General features: G+C 56.8%; 2 protein-coding genes across 13 annotated transcripts in view; one reads left to right on the forward strand and one right to left on the reverse strand.

The window, feature by feature from the left end:
- The first annotated feature begins 749 nt into the window (after nucleotides 1-749).
- TMED1 (transmembrane p24 trafficking protein 1) lies at nucleotides 750-3717 on the forward strand. The gene is made up of 4 exons (XM_059696824.1): nucleotides 750-977; nucleotides 1665-1762; nucleotides 1905-2088; nucleotides 2743-3717. Exons 1-4 carry the CDS (start codon nucleotides 786-788, stop codon nucleotides 2959-2961), a joined length of 693 nt encoding a protein of 230 aa, XP_059552807.1. The 5' UTR covers nucleotides 750-785; the 3' UTR covers nucleotides 2962-3717.
- Nucleotides 3470-14815, reverse strand: part of DNM2 (dynamin 2) — an 84939-nt gene continuing 73593 nt past the window's right edge. For 7 of the 12 annotated variants that reach the window (XM_059696809.1, XM_059696814.1, XM_059696813.1 and 4 more), the window contains 6 exons: nucleotides 11658-11767; nucleotides 9838-9949; nucleotides 8861-9028; nucleotides 7071-7303; nucleotides 5764-6015; nucleotides 4307-5218 (listed from right to left, as the gene is read on the reverse strand). In XM_059696809.1, the coding sequence (XP_059552792.1) occupies nucleotides 5149-5218; nucleotides 5764-6015; nucleotides 7071-7303; nucleotides 8861-9028; nucleotides 9838-9949; nucleotides 11658-11767 (945 nt within the window). In that variant the 3' untranslated portion in view covers nucleotides 4307-5148. Of the gene's footprint in view, nucleotides 3851-4306; nucleotides 5219-5763; nucleotides 6016-7070; nucleotides 7304-8860; nucleotides 9029-9837; nucleotides 9950-11657; nucleotides 11768-14815 lie in introns of those variants that run through there. The other 5 variants (XM_059696811.1, XM_059696810.1, XM_059696806.1 and 2 more) reach the window with 2 other exon arrangements.

Genomic DNA, 14815 nt, shown 5'->3' on the forward strand with positions numbered 1-14815 from the left:
GGTGAGGAAACGGACAGAGTGACGACGGTTCTGAGGCACAAAAGGAAGAGGAGTCGGGCTTCGAAGCTGAGGCTTTGTTCAGAGACCAGAGATAATATGACACCCCCATTAATACCGACGATTCTCTGCGCCCCCAGCCCCCCACCCCGGCCGAGCCTTTTCATAGGCGAGCCCTACGGGTCCCTTGCAGGGCCACGCCCGCCCTCTATTTGGCCCCGTTCTAGCCTGACAAGATGGTCCCACGGTCTTCACGCGTGGCCTACTCTGGGGAAACCGCTCAGTGGTTCTCAACCTTCTGGCCCTTTAAATACAGTTCCTCATGTTGTGACCCAATCATAAAATTATTTTCGTTGCTACTATTATGAATCATAATGTAAATATCTGATATGCAGGATGGCCTTAGGTGACCCCTGTGAAAGGGCCGATGGACCGCCAAAGGGGTCGCGACCCACAGGCTGAGAACCACTGGAGGACCCGACCGCCTCCACTTTAGATGTCTTAATGTTTGCCTGAGAAGAACGTAATATTGTTACTTATTTTTGTCATTTTCCTTCACCAGCAATTGAAACTGAAAATGGGGGTCTTTTAGAAAAAAAGTCTAGAAGGTTGAATGTTTTCGGGCACACCAGGCATTCATTTGGGCAGCTACACCCTCAGGAGGTCCTACACTCCCAACTCCGCTGGTTTCGCATAACGGGCAGAAGCAGCTGCCAATGAGCTCCGCTGAGTGCAGAGGGGGCAGGGCTAGCCCTTAAAGGAGCCACGACCCATTAGGAGACCATAGGATGATCCAGATGATGGCGGCCAGCGCGGCCTTAGCCTTGGCCCTGGGGCTCCTACTGCCATCAGCGGGGGTGAGAGGGGCCGGGCCCCCACCGATACAGGACGGCGAGTTCACATTCCTGCTGCCTGCGGGGAGAAAGCAATGTTTCTACCAGTCCGCGCCGGCCAACGCAAGCCTCGAGACCGAGTACCAGGTAGAGGGACCTGGGCCGGAGAGCGAGCGGAGCCAAGGGGAGAGGGCGTGGCCAAGCAGCTCCTGCAAGGCTGGCCTTAAAGAGGAAAGGGGCGGGCGCCTGTGCGTAAGAGCGTGGGGGCGGGATCTTACGAAGGGGACGGGCGCAGCGCGTGGGAGCAGAAGGGGTGGGAGTAAAGGACGAAGGCGGGGCTAGAGGACGACGGCCTGGAGGCGGGCAGTCGGGAAGAATAGCGCCCTTCAGAGGGTCGGGCCCCCGTGGGCGTGACCAAAATGTTGTGGCGGATTGAAAAGGTTGGTGGGCGTGACTAGGATGCGCTATGAGAAAGGGCGAGATCTACATTTTGGGGGGCTTGGGCTAAAGGCTGAACTGGGTCGTCTCCTTTGGGGCATGATCAAGGCAGGGGCGTGGCCAGACTTGGCCGATGAAGTACTTCCCACGGGGGCGGGGGCGTTGCCAGAGGAAAGAGCTGATCCCAAAGCTGTCTTATCAAGGGGGGCAGAGCCAAGGCAGTGGGCGTGGCCTGAAGGACTGGCGGGGCAGGACCTGGTTGCAGGTGTGGGTGTCATCGCTCAGGTAGGCTCTTAGCGGTCTGTATGGGTCTGCTCGGTGGTCCAGCCCTGGCCTCCTCTGGCAGATGTTCTTGGCCTACTCCTAGCCCTCCACCTGCTCTTACCTGCCCCCCAGGTGATCGCAGGTGCTGGGCTGGATGTGGATTTCACGCTGGAGAGCCCTCAGGGTGTGCTGCTGGTCAGTGAGTCCCGCAAGGCAGATGGGGTGCACACGTGAGTTAAGTCCTGCTGCCTGCTGGGGTTCGGTTACAGCCCTGCCCCTCCCCATTGGCCTCCGGTTACCGCCCTGCCTGTTTCTCAAAGTCCGGCTGGCGGCCATTCAGGGTCATGTCTGTGTGTCTGCCTATCTGCCCAGGGTAGAACCCACGGAGGCTGGGGACTACAAGCTGTGCTTCGACAACTCCTTCAGCACAATCTCCGAGAAGCTGGTGTTCTTCGAACTCATCTTTGACAGCCTGCAGGATGATGAGGAGGTCGAAGGCTGGGCAGAGGTCGTGGAGCCTGAGGAGATGCTGGATGTCAAAATGGAGGACATCAAGGTGTGCACAGGTTGAGAAGAGTCCTCCCAGATCTCTGGCATTGCGCTGTGTGCCCCTGCCTCCAGCCTTGGCTGGGGTCCTCCTTGGCCTGGCCCAGCCTTTCCTACCAGTGATGCCCCCAACTTAACAGTAGCAGCTCAGTTAAAAATCATAGCACATTTCTAGGTGTAAATCCTGATTTTAAGGGCTTAAATAACTCATTAAATCTCCATAACCACCCTATGAATTAGGCAGTGTGCTCAAATCATCCCCAATTTTATTGAGGCACAGGATGGCTAAGTAACTGTTGTAAGGCCACACAGCTAGCAACTGGCAGTGCCAATATTTGAAACTAGGCATTCTGGCTTCAGCAAACTGTGCTGTTATCCACTAGTAAATACATCCATTTAAAAAAAAAATACATTCTTTACACTTATGTAAGCATTCAGTTCTCACAATTCTGAGGCACTTGAGGCCCAGGGAGTTCATTAACTTGCTCATAGTTTCACAGCCAGTGAATGGCAGAATGAGGGTTTAGATTCAAGCAGGCAGCCTGGTCAGTCTGTGCTCTCAGCTCTCTCCTCGGCCAACAGACTCTCACCCCATTTCCCCGTTTTATCAGTCTCTGCTCCCCAAAGGACGGAGGCCTGACCCTGCTCCCTCCTTGCCCCACAGGAGTCTATCGAGACCATGAGGACACGCCTGGAGCGCAGCATCCAGATGCTGACCCTGCTGCGAGCCTTGGAAGCGCGTGACCGCAACCTGCAGGAGGGCAACCTGGAACGGGTCACCTTCTGGTCGGCCGTGAACGTGGCCGTGCTGCTGCTGGTGGCTGTGCTGCAGGTCTGCACACTCAAGCGCTTCTTCCAGGATAAGCGCCCGGTGCCTACGTAGCCCGTCCCTGAGGAACAGGGAAAAGCAACGGCAGCAGGGTGCATGTGTGTGTGACGTAGTTTCCTATGAGAAGCGAGGCTGTATATTCGGGGCCTGAGGTGTGGCCCGTGTCTTCCCTTCCAGGCCAGAATACTGGCTGGCTTGCAGGCCTGGGCCATCCAGAAGGGGTAGCTCAGTGACTGCATCTGCTTTCCTGGAAATTGTGCGTGGGGGGCACTGCAGCATTTGAATGCAACCCTGGGATTTTCTGGCCCCACCTGTCCCCTAAATGTGCCTTAGCCTGAGCCTTCCAGTTGCACCACCACTGCCTGGTGCAGAATGGGATCCAGGAAGCAAACTTTTTCTTCCCTCCCCCACTGGCCCTATGAGCCAGGACATGGAGGGAGGAAGCTTGCTGCTCACGGAACCCCATGCCTTCCTTCCCCTTGTCGCTCCACCTGGGGCCTGTTGCTGCTGCTGAGAACGGACTGTTCATGCCGGAGCTGGGAAGGAGACTCAGCTTGCAGTGTTCTTGCCAGGACAGTCGCTTTATTGACAGGAAGGAGCCGGCCCTTGGCCCAGCAGGGGCTAGGTGTGAGGTCTGGTAACAGAATTCCAGGAGCGGGGCTTGCAAGTCCTTCTGCCCCTCCTGCTCTCCCTGCAGGGGCCCCAGACAGGGCTGAGGGGTAGCCTGACCGAAGCCCATACAGGAGCCTCACAGAACAAAGGGTGGTTTGGCCTGGGGACTGGAGCCAATAAATTATGATCAGAAAATCACATAGCCTGGTGACTGGGGCTCAGGGACACCGGCCAGGACAGACCTGCCCCCAAGAGGGCAGCCAGGCAGGCGGGAGGGGTCTCTCACGAAGCTCAGAAGAAGGGTCTGGCGGGAGCTGATGGAGGTGGTCGCCTGGGCATGAGAGAAAAATCAGAAAGCAAAGTTTAACTGTGTCCCCGGCTGGGCCAGAAGGCCTGGGGCCCCAAGAAGGGGGAGAGGGGGCCTGGGGGAAGTGCTCAGGACTTCAGGGCAGAGTGCCTGACCACGGCACAGTCTGGGGTGGAGGGCCAGGATTTCTTCTCCCATCAGGGATCTGGAGGCCCGCTCCAGGCCTCAGTGTGGTTATAGGGGGGTCGGGAGGGGGGATATTTTCCTCCAGTCCTGAGATGTTATGGGTAGTAAAAGCTCTCCCCTCTAGAGCACGAATTCCTCTGGAATGAGTCCTCCCCACAAGAGCAGCCCCCCCATGAGTAAGGTGTGGGGGGGCTGTGGTGGAAAGGGTGGGGTCCTCATTGGAGGCCTTCTTGGGGGAGGCAAGCAGTCCACACCCTCAGCCTGAACACCAACACAAAAGGCCCACACAGCAGCCACCGGAAGCTTCTTCCCTTTATTTTAGTTTATTAATAGGATACAGAGTGCAGGCACTTACAGTGGTCAACCCGAGCGAACAGGGAGCGAGGTCTGCTCAGAGAGTGGCCACCTGGGGCCCGCCCCATGTAGGAGGCCAGGGTAGGAGCCAAGGGGCTCCCAAAGCCTCCCAACCCACTCAGCCCTCAACCCAGGCCACTCTGGGGACCCAGGGGGAGGGGGAGGGGTGGAGGGAGGGGAAGAGAGAGCGAGGCCAGCGGAGCTGAGGGTTCCAGACCTGGCAAAGGCACCTCTGGCAGCCAAGGCTGGGCCGTGCAGTTAAAACGGCCAAGAAAGGAGTATGTACAACGTGGGCAGGGCGGGCAGCACTGGACCGGCTCCTGTCTTGCCGCCAGGAGCTCCCACTGCTGAGATGTGGACACATTCCTTGCACCCCAGCAAGGACTAAGCGTACAGGCGCCTTTGGTGCCCAGGTTCCAGAAGCCTGGTCTATTCGGGCTTTCTAGGCCTGAGAAGCCCCTGGGTGAGTCCCTGTTATACCAGCCGGATCCCTTGTTCAAGATGGTGCTCAGGGTCCAGTTTCCTCCTCTGCTACCTCAGGCCTCATCCCCCAAAGTGCAACACCCAAGTTCCCCCCATACTGAGGATCCAGGGCCCCTCAGTGCTATGTCCAGCTGGGGGTAGGGGCCAGGCCCGCCCCCGGCCAGGCCAGGGTTAGGAAAGACTCGGGGAGCCTGGGCCTGGCATGGGGATGAGAGGGCCAGGGGCGGCGGAGGGGCCCAGATCAACAAAGCTCCCGCACGGAGGGTGCACAGGGAGCCCTCGAGAAAATGCCCTGCAGCCTAGTCGAGCAGGGAAGGCTCGGATGGGCGGATAATGGTGGGCCGGCTGGGCGCAGCCGGGGGTCTTCTGCTGCAAAGAGAATAAAGACAGGGAGGGGGAGATGGCAGTGAGGCTGGAAGCAGGGTAATGAGGACCCAGGCCCCACCACCACCCCCTCCCAGGTTGCTGCCCTTTGCTGGATGCTCTGAAGGCGGCCAGGAATGAGTCTGTCAAGCCTAGGCGTTGGTAGCCTGCAGTCACTCACTTGCTGTGTGACCCTGGGTAGTCCCCCACCCGCCCTGGACCTCACGTTCCTCACAGGACAAGTGGGGAGAAGAGAGCTTGGCCTGCACGGTGGGGAGAGGCAGGGCAGGGTTATGCCCTGACGGATGTGTGTCCTCAGTAAAGAAGCGAAGGCCAGGGGAAGAGGCCCCGTGTGAGGGTCCCAGGCTGTGTGGCAGAAGACAGGCCTGCAGCCTTGGAGTCATCTGACTCCGGAACTTTGGGCAGTTGACTTGGCCTCTCTGGGCCTCAGTTTCCCCACCAGTCAAATGAAGATGCCAGTGACTCCTCTACTTCCTGCAGGGTTTAGGCCAGTGGCTCTAGATGGTAGGCAACTAGGGGGCCAGCCTTACCTGGGCACTCCGGGGGGGATGCCGGGTGGAATCCGAGCGGGCCGAGACGGGATCTGAGGCGGGGCCATGAAGGGGTCGTTATTGGCAAACACGCTCTGGGGTATGGGCCGGGATGGGATGGGAGGCGCTGAGAAGGAGGCTGCTGGCCCCACCGGCACAGGCATCAGGGGAGGCCCTGGAGTGGGGCCCCTCACTGCTGGGGGCCTTCCTGGGGGGTGCACGCTGGACACAGGTCGCCGCTGCGGAATGGGGCTGCGGAAGAAAGAGGGTGTGAGCTGGAAATAGTGGGCAGGAACACCAGCCATGCCCCTTAGACACAGAAGCCAGAGGTGGGCCGGGGCTGCTGACCCCAATGGCCTCCTCTGTAATGGGCTGGGACAAGCTACGACTCAGGGAGATATGAGTGAACGCCTGGTCCTAGACAAGGGGCAGTGCAAGTCGACTGGGATCCTCTGCTCACCCCCAAACCTGCTAGAAATGGCCGCCCTCCCACCCCAGACCTACCTGTCCTTGGCTAAGGGCTCCTTTTCCCCTCTGACCTCAGTTCCACAGACTTTTACTCTCACCGGCTCTGCTCGGGCCTCCCCACCTCGGTGCTTCCTCCAATCCACCCTCCATAGTTGCAAACCCTACCAGAGCTTAGCTCTGCCCTATAAATCATGATCAGATGCTTCCAGAGGCCACAAGTCCCTGTCCCAGGTGCCCCACAAGCTATCCCAGGGCCTGAGCACCTGCTGCTCCCCCTGCTGGATGCTGTGTCCTCTCCCTAGCTAACTCTGGTTCCCTGAGGTCTCGGCAGAGCTGACACTTTCTGTGAGATTTCCTTGACCTATCTTCTCCTACCACTTGCCTGACCTTCTACTGATTAGATTTCCCTGCCTGATGCTCTGAATTACCCACCCACACCAGAGTCTCATTTACATCCACAGCTCAGGGGTGGTCAGAGGGGAGGAGATTTGCTGGTTATGCCCTTTCTGCCCCTCCAGATCCTGTTCCACCCACCATTCTTAGCCGTGCTCTGTGCCTGAGGAGGCTGACCACTCTCGCCAGTGTCACGCGGGCCTCTTCCCCTCTCTGGCTTCCATTTAGGCCGAAGCAATGGAAGGCATCAAGAGACAGTCTGGCCTTTAACCCTTCTCCCAGTCTCTTCAGGCCGAGGTGGGCTAGCAGTTCCCACTGTGACTAGCCCTGGGCGCTATGCCATCCGGAATGGGCCCCTTTACCCTGCCCACTCGTGGGCTCGGAGAGGAGCTAGGAACCTGCAGGCAGCAGCCTCTGCAGCAAGCGGGTGACCAGGCCTTACAGACCTGTGGTTGCTGGTGCTCTGGAGCCAGGTGTCATCAACGGGTGGAGGCACAGGTGTGGACACAGTGCTGGTGCTGATGTCCCCTATTATGTTGAGCGCTTCCTTCAGTGCGTGGTACATGCGCAGCATGTCGTCTCGCCGCTGGGCCTGCTCAGCTGACTCCTCCATGAGGCTGGTCTGGTCTGCCGATGAGTATAGGTAGGCCAGCAGCTCGTGGTGGATGAAGGCCTTCGTCTGGGGACAAGGATCAGAGCGGTCAGAGCTTCCCACCAACCGCCCATGCACTCAGTTGACCATTGAGACTGGCTGGAAAAGCATTCACCACAATAGAAAGGGCTTTCTTTGTCTTTAATTTTATTTTAAATATTTTTATTGATTTTAGAGAGGGAGAGGAAGAGAGAGATAGAAACATCAATGATGAGAGGGAATCATTGCCTCCTGCACGTTGGACCAAGCCCGCAACCCAGGCGTGTGCCCTTGACCAGAATTGAACCTGGGAGCCTTGGGTCCACAGGCCGATGCTCTATCCTCTGAGCCAAACCGGTTAGGGCCCATATATGCATTTTAAATTTCAGGCTGCAGAACCATCCTATCTAATAAAAGAGTAATATGCAAATTAACTGTCACTCCCACACAAAGATGGCAGTGCCCATAACCACAAGATGGCAGTGTCCAGTCCTCTCAGCCCCGCTGAGTCCTCCAGTTCTGGGGGCGGCTGCTGAGAGCAGGACCCACTTGGCTGTCGCCAGCAGTGACCTGGGAGCAGTTAAGCAGGCCCCACAGACCACGCATGGTAGGGCCCGCTTGGCTGTCGCCAGGCCCCATAGACTGCGGACATCAGGGCCCACTTGGCTGTCACCCGCAGCGACCCGGGAGTGGCCAAGCAGGCCCCACAGACAGCAGAGAACCACAGGCAGTAGGCCTAAGCCATCAGTAGGATATCCCCTGAGGGCTCCCAGATTGGAGAGGTTGCAGGTCATGCTGAGGGATGCCCCCCCCGCCCCCATGCACAAATTTCGTGCACCGGGCCTCTAGTTTATATCATAAATCTCATCAATATGTGAAGAATATACCAGGGCACCCACAAAACTTCACACTGATCATCACTGAGAAGGAGACCGTGAAGAATGGAACAAAAGGGAAGGGATTTGGGATTTTTGCTTTAGATCCTGTCATAGTTTCAGTTTTTATAGTCACAACACAAATCAAACCTGGTTATATAGCTTTTGGAGTATCTGCTGCAAAGCCAAAGGCCTGACATGGGAGACATTAGTACAGCGGCATTTTATCAAAAACAAGCCTAAATGTATGGCTTGCAAGCTCAGGTCAGGCAGGTAACACGCTGAAAGTAAAGGCGGCCTGGGCTGCAGGCCATCAGGAGGCCAAGGCTGCCAACACTAGGCTAAAGTTGAGGATAGGCTCAGTCTGACTTTAGAATCCCAACTTCCACTTTTCTGAGTGTTGGTGCAGGTTTCTTGACTTCTCTGGGCCTCCATTTTCCTGTCTATAAAATGGGGATGACAGCAGTCCCTCTCCTATGGTTACTGTAAGACTAAAAAGATTAATTTAGAGAAAGTGCACGCATGTCGTGTTAGCTTAAGTTACCTGACAAATGTAATGAACCCTGTGTGGCCTGTACCTTCCAATTTCCCAGAAGAAGCTGGGAATCCTGATTTTGATATTTAAAAGGTAATAACTAAATTTTTTATTTTATAGTGTTCAGGCCAAATCTGGTTGTGGCCACCACTGACCCGTCGCTGTGACTGAGGCCCTGCAGGGCCAGATACTTACGTTGTTGATCATGAGGTGCATGATGGTCTTTGGCATGAGGTCGCGGATGGACTTGTTGATGATGGCCACGTAGGAGTCTACCAGGTTGCGAATGGTCTCCACCTGGCGCTCTAGCTGCGGGTCCATGGAGAAGGTGTTCTCCTGTACGCCACCTTCCTCGTTTTCTGCCTGCAGGTGGGAGAGAGGTGGTGAAGGGTGACTGAGGTCTAAGGAGAGCATAGGGAGCCCCCCTTCTCTGAAAATTGCTTGCCCTGTCCCACCCACAACCAACCAACCCTCCAGGGCTGGCTCCTGATACCCATGTTGGCATGTGGCCCTGCCTGCCCCTGGACTGAGCTGCCCTGACCTGAGGTGACCATGGCCCAAAGCGGGTTAGATCTTCTTACTTGGAGACTGAAACAAATGTTAAGAATAACAATTAAAAAGAAAAAAAAAAGAACATGTTAATTAGGGGATGTGGATAGCCATGGTCTCTCTACTTCAAGGAGAAGAGAAGACATAGCAGATGGGGTCCTAGTCCCTACTCATCCCTGTCCTTGGCTTCAGTTGGAGAACCTTCTGGGCCCTGAGGACAAAATCCTCTCCACTTCTCTGTTTTGTGAGCTCAAGGGTGTGGGCTACGTGCCTTCAGAAAGTTGTGGTAAATACAGCCTGGAGATGACTCATCCTATTGAGATCCTAGCCCAGGGGTGGGCAAACTTTTTGACTCGAGGGCCACAATGGGTTCTTAAACTGGACCAGAGGGCCGGAACAAAAGCATGGATGGAGTGTTTGTGTGAACTAATATAAATTCAAAGTAAACATCATTACATAAAAGGGTACGGTCTTTTTTTTTTTTTTAGTTTTATTCATTTCAAACGGGCCGGATCCGGCCCACGGGCCGTAGTTTGCCCACGGCTGTCCTAGCCCCTTCCTCTCCCAGGGGGGGTCAGCTCAGCCAGAAGGGTGCTGGCCAGGCAGGGCATGGAGCGCCTCACCTGGTCCTTCTCAGGGTAGACACCAGCTCGGAGGAAGGAGGCCTTCCAGCTGTCCACTTCCTCCTGGGACTCACAGGCCAGCTCGATCTGCCGTAGGTCCTTATAGACATTCCTGTGATGGGAAGAGAGAGAGGCACATGCTTGACCTTGACTGTGGCCCAGATTGGGTGTAATGAGCTCTAGGGTCTGGGTGACTGGGATTCATATGTGACCCACACACTCATGACCAGAGACCCCAGGATGGTAGCAGTTTCTGTACCCTATCCTGTCCCACAGGCAGGCATGGCTGAGACGGCCAAGCTGCTCAAAGTCTCTGCGAGAGATTTGGGTTTGAGGTGGGGCACTGTCCCGTGATGGAGCTCTGGCCAACTGGTGGTGAGTGAGGGCCTGGAAAGACTTACGGAAGGAGTGGTGAAGGGAGAGGCACGCCTTCAGTGCTCCTCCGACTCTTCTCTGATGCCCGCATCATCATCGGGCTGGCTGCAGCTTGGGCAGCCACCTTGGACAATGAGCAGCAAGGCTGAGGGAAAAGGAGGACCTGGGCCCACATACCTGTGGAGCTGCCCCACTTACCCTGGATGGTAAAGTCTTAATTTGACTTATATAAAAAAAAAGGAAACATCTATCTTGTTTCTGTTACTATTATTCTGGGTTTTCTAAACTCCTAAACAATCTATCAGGTAATATTTTCACAGGGGGACACAGGGCCAGGGTGGTGGGACAGCTGCCCAGTGTCACTCAGTCAGGAAAAGCTCCCCAACAGGTCTGTCCCTCTGCAGAGCTCAGGTTCTGCCACATACCCCGCTAGGGATTCTTGGGCAGGGGAGGTAGGTGAGCCTCACAGAGCTATAAAGATTTTTGGAGCCAGCTGATGGCCAAAGTAGGTCTTGAGGGCAGTCCAGAAAAAAGGCCACAAAACAGGGGCTCAGCTGGAATTGGTGGTGCAGACAAGCAATGTGGTGGTGGCCCTGGGGCCAGCTGGGATGTCAATCACCTGCCAGCTGGCTCAGGTGGTCCCTGGTTCCTAGATGAGGGTATGTGTGTTTTGGGGCGGGGGGGGGGGGGGGGGCTCCCTTCCTGAGTTGAGTAAAGTGCCTTTACTTGTGCTAAAGTCTCCCAACACACTATGGGAAGATTTACTGAGGGCCTCCTGGTCCCTTCCCCATCTGCACTCACTCAGGGATCCCATTCAGTCTGACTTTAAATACTATCCTGCAATCACAATTCCCCAATTCACATCCCTTCCTGGGGCTTGTTCCTAAATGCCACACTCATATCTACCCAGCTACCTCCCAAAACCCCACAGGCCTCTCTCCCTCTTCATGGCTCCTGTCTCCCAGCTTACCCTGCCTCCACCTTCCCCATCATGGTTGCTGGCAGCTCCCTCCCTGCAGGAGCTCAGGGTCACCAGCAATGCCTTTCTCTCCATACCCACCAGAAGTTTGGCCAACTCCCCCTCTATGTCCCTAAGCACCACCCAGGTCCAGCCCCACCATCTCCCACCTGGATCAGCACAGTCTCTTGTTCCAAGTGCCCTGGGCTCCCGCCACACCCCCATGTCTGTCTCCCATGGCCACGAGAGGGCGCTGTGAGCACCTGAGTCAGGTCCTATTCCTGTTTAGAACCCTCCAAGGCTCCTGGCGTCATTTCATCTGTCTCTGCCCAGAGGGTCCTCCCTGACCACCCGTGGCATTTTTTTCAATGGACTCTCTTTCTAGAATGTGATATGCCAGGGTAGGGACTATACTCACCAGGTGCTCAGTGGATGCCGCTGAATGACTGACTGAAGGAGTCTCCACCCTGGGCCCCATGGCACTCACCTCTGCTCCGTGTTGAAGATGGCAAAGACATGCTTGTTGGACATGAAGCCCTTCTCTACGTCACGGATTTTGAGGTTGTCCAAAGGCAGCATGTATTTCTTCTCTTTCTCCTGAGGGTGGAAGGGCAGGGGTCAGCCTCTGCTGTTTAACTGAAGACCTGAGGGTGCCCGGGGCTGGGCTCCACTGCACGGACCACTGCCAACACCTGATGCTTCTCATTTTAGCACGTTACTCAGACTAACTCACCCACTACTGCTGCCTCCTGTTCCCCCTGCCCCAGCCATGCTGCCTCCTGACACTCCCTGAACATCCTGGGCAGGCGCCCACCCAGGACCCTTTGTACATCTGGGACCTCTGCCAGGAACACTCCACGTCCGTGGCTCCCTCCTTGCCCCCTTCGGGTCTCTGTGCAGAGGAGACCCTGGCAACACCCGCCCTAAGCCCACCCCAACCTCCCGCAGATCCCAACGTCTTTCCCCTTGATGCTTCCCCTCACAACACAACTGTGTATCTTGCTATTGATTCGGGCTGCCGTCTGTCACCGGACAGACTCCTCAGCTCCTGGAGGGCAGGGACTCCTGTCTGTTTGGTCCCTGCTGACACACAGTGGATGCTCAAAGCTGGCCAGCTCTGACTCCACGCAGAATCCACTTCTCCCCTCCAGGCTGAGGGAATGAACTGCTCACTCAGCGACGGCCTCATAATGAGCCCGGAAGTGAGTTACCACTATGCTCCCACTTACAGAGGGGAGGGAGACAGAGGCACTGAGACGGGCAGGCAGGGGATCGGGGGCAGGGCTGGGATTTCAGATGATCCAGGAGCTGGAAAGCAAGGCCCACTGAACTGATGGATGCTGAGCTCCAGAGCCACAGAAGTGTCACTGGCTTCCTAAGGGCAGCCCCACTGAGGAAGTGCCGCCGGGGAAGCAGCCCTGGAGCCCAGTGCTCCCACCATTGTCGGCAAAGCACCTCCAGGCCAGCGCATCATTGTTAGTTTTCACAGTAGCCAAGCCATGTGTGCGCATGCGCTTGCACACTTTAACTGGGTTTTCACACCAGGAAACCAGAGCATGGTATCAGGGTTCCCCAGCTCCCATGCCCACATGACCATGGCAAATCTCAAGAGCCAATGTGAAGTGCTGCTCCTCCATCAGCTCATGAAACCTTCCACCATCCCTGCCAGGGAAGCTTTAGGCTCAGGGAGGGTAGCTGGCTGCCCAGGGCCACACAGCAGGCAGCATGGGCCACAGAGGGACGTGTGCCCCAGACCACGCTCTCGTCCCCATTCTCCCGGCCTTTCACCTCCTGGCGACTTTGGAGACCTGTCTCCTCACCCAGCGGTTCACTTCTTTCCGCCTGTCTTGTCCCTGTCTGCCAGAAGGCCCCAGAACAAAGCCCAACATGGCTGCTGCTTCCAAATTCAAGAGCAACCCGTGACGGAGGGGAAGGGGTCAGGGGCTCCCTCAGAGTTTCAAGACCACAGACAGGGAGGCAGGAGCTAGTGGCCAGCTTGGTGCCAAGCATGGGCTGTCCTTGGGCATTGGGAGCTCAGACCTCTGCCCCTCCCTGACCATGTGCCCCTGGGCAAGCCACTTCCCCGCTGTCTATCAAAGGCAGACAGGAGCCTTGCCCTCCTTGTGTGAGGTGAGGGTTGATACTTTGTGAGAAAGTACTGATCATGTGCCAACCCAGAGCCAGTGCTTACAAGACACCAGGGTTTTCTTTTGTCTGTGTCTCATGCTCCAGGGTCAGCCTACTTGGCTCTGGGCAGGGAGGAAGCAGACACAGCGCTTCTCCAGGCCAAGCTGCCGTGAGGCAGGGAGAGGGGCCCAGTGCCCAGGAAATGGGACACACACACACACACACACACACACACACACACACACACTTCAGGCTCCAGACTTGGAGCCCAAGGGACAGAGTGTGGTGAAGACAGGGTGCACCCGTTGTCCCAGGCAGTTTGGGGGCTTTAGAAGAGAACAGGGCAGGAGTTCCCGGACTGGAAGTTTGTGGAAAGGCCTTCACTGCCCCCACCCTGCTGTGTCCTGAGGCAGGAAGCTTCTAGTCAGCTGGCCAGGCCAAGTAACTGAGTCACAGTCCTTTTGGACCCCGAGTGAGACGCCACATCTGGAACTGTTTATAGTGTGATTCCACCCAGAGCACAGCGGCTGCCTTCCTGATGCTGCCGGCGCACGTACACACACACACACACACACACACACACACACACACACAGCCGCTGTGTCTGTGTGTGCGTCTGCGCCCGCCCCTATCCCGACCCCCAAGGAAAGCGTCTCCCGCACGCAGAGGCCACGGACCCAAACCCTCCTTCCCACCCACCCCCTCCTTAGGATTTCCTGAAAACCCACAACTTTCTCCAGATGCACGCCAGCCCAGCCCTGCCACGTCAGAAAAGCTAGAGCGGACTGTCTCGGGCGGAGCAGTGGCTTCCTCGCCTGCTCAGAGGTGCTGAAGCGTGGTGGCCCTGTCGCTGCCTGGGGGGCCCACGGGATGGACCGCCAGCCCCGCCAACCCAGTGTTCAGACTACCTGTTCAGGGGGCTCTGAATGTGTACAGTAGTCTGCACATTGGTTAGGCTGGGCTTGGGCCAGCAGCACGTCGGGACAGGGGCCCCCCCAAACTTGCTGCCACCCCCACAGAGAGGCAGACCTGGAGGTGAGTATTATTGCCCACCAACCTGTTTCCCACCAGGGTGGAGACTCAGATGGAAGGTTCTGGAGTCCAGAAAAAGGGTTTGGGTGGGAGAAAAGGCTCCAGGGAAAGGCAGAGGGAGCCCCGATGCCGGTCCTAAGGTTGGGGGCCCTGGCTGAATCACCCCCCCTACACCCACCTCTTGCAGTAACCATCTCTTGTTTATTTTTTTAAATAAAGAAATACAAATGTCTTGCCCCTCTCTGAGGCTTCTCTAAGGAGCCTGGCCCTGGGGGTGGCCACCGTGTGTGGCTCTGAGGGTCCCGGCTGGAATCCTAACTTGGGCGGAGGCACAGGATTTCGCTCCTGCCCCTCCCGAGCCGAGCCCGCTTTGTGTCTGGGGCACACACAAGGCCCCTTTCACAGGCCTGCTGGTTCTCATTACCACCGGCGGGCATTCGCCCCTCCTCCCGACACTTCCCCTGCCTCTGGTCTGGGGCCCCAAGG

This window comes from Myotis daubentonii, chromosome 5 (genome assembly GCF_963259705.1).
Source record: "Myotis daubentonii chromosome 5, mMyoDau2.1, whole genome shotgun sequence".
NCBI lineage: Eukaryota > Metazoa > Chordata > Mammalia > Chiroptera > Vespertilionidae > Myotis > Myotis daubentonii.

What these genes read in the sequence shown, in the direction of transcription:
- TMED1 (XM_059696824.1), top strand. Translation starts at nt 786, where the DNA reads ATGATCCAGATGATGGCGGCCAGCGCGGCCTTAGCCTTGGCCCTGGGG. An exon ending in GCCTCGAGACCGAGTACCAG is followed by an intron (nt 978 to 1,664) that starts GTAGAGGGACCT and finishes CCTGCCCCCCAG; the next exon opens with GTGATCGCAGGTGCTGGGCT. An exon ending in AAGGCAGATGGGGTGCACAC is followed by an intron (nt 1,763 to 1,904) that starts GTGAGTTAAGTC and finishes CTATCTGCCCAG; the next exon opens with GGTAGAACCCACGGAGGCTG.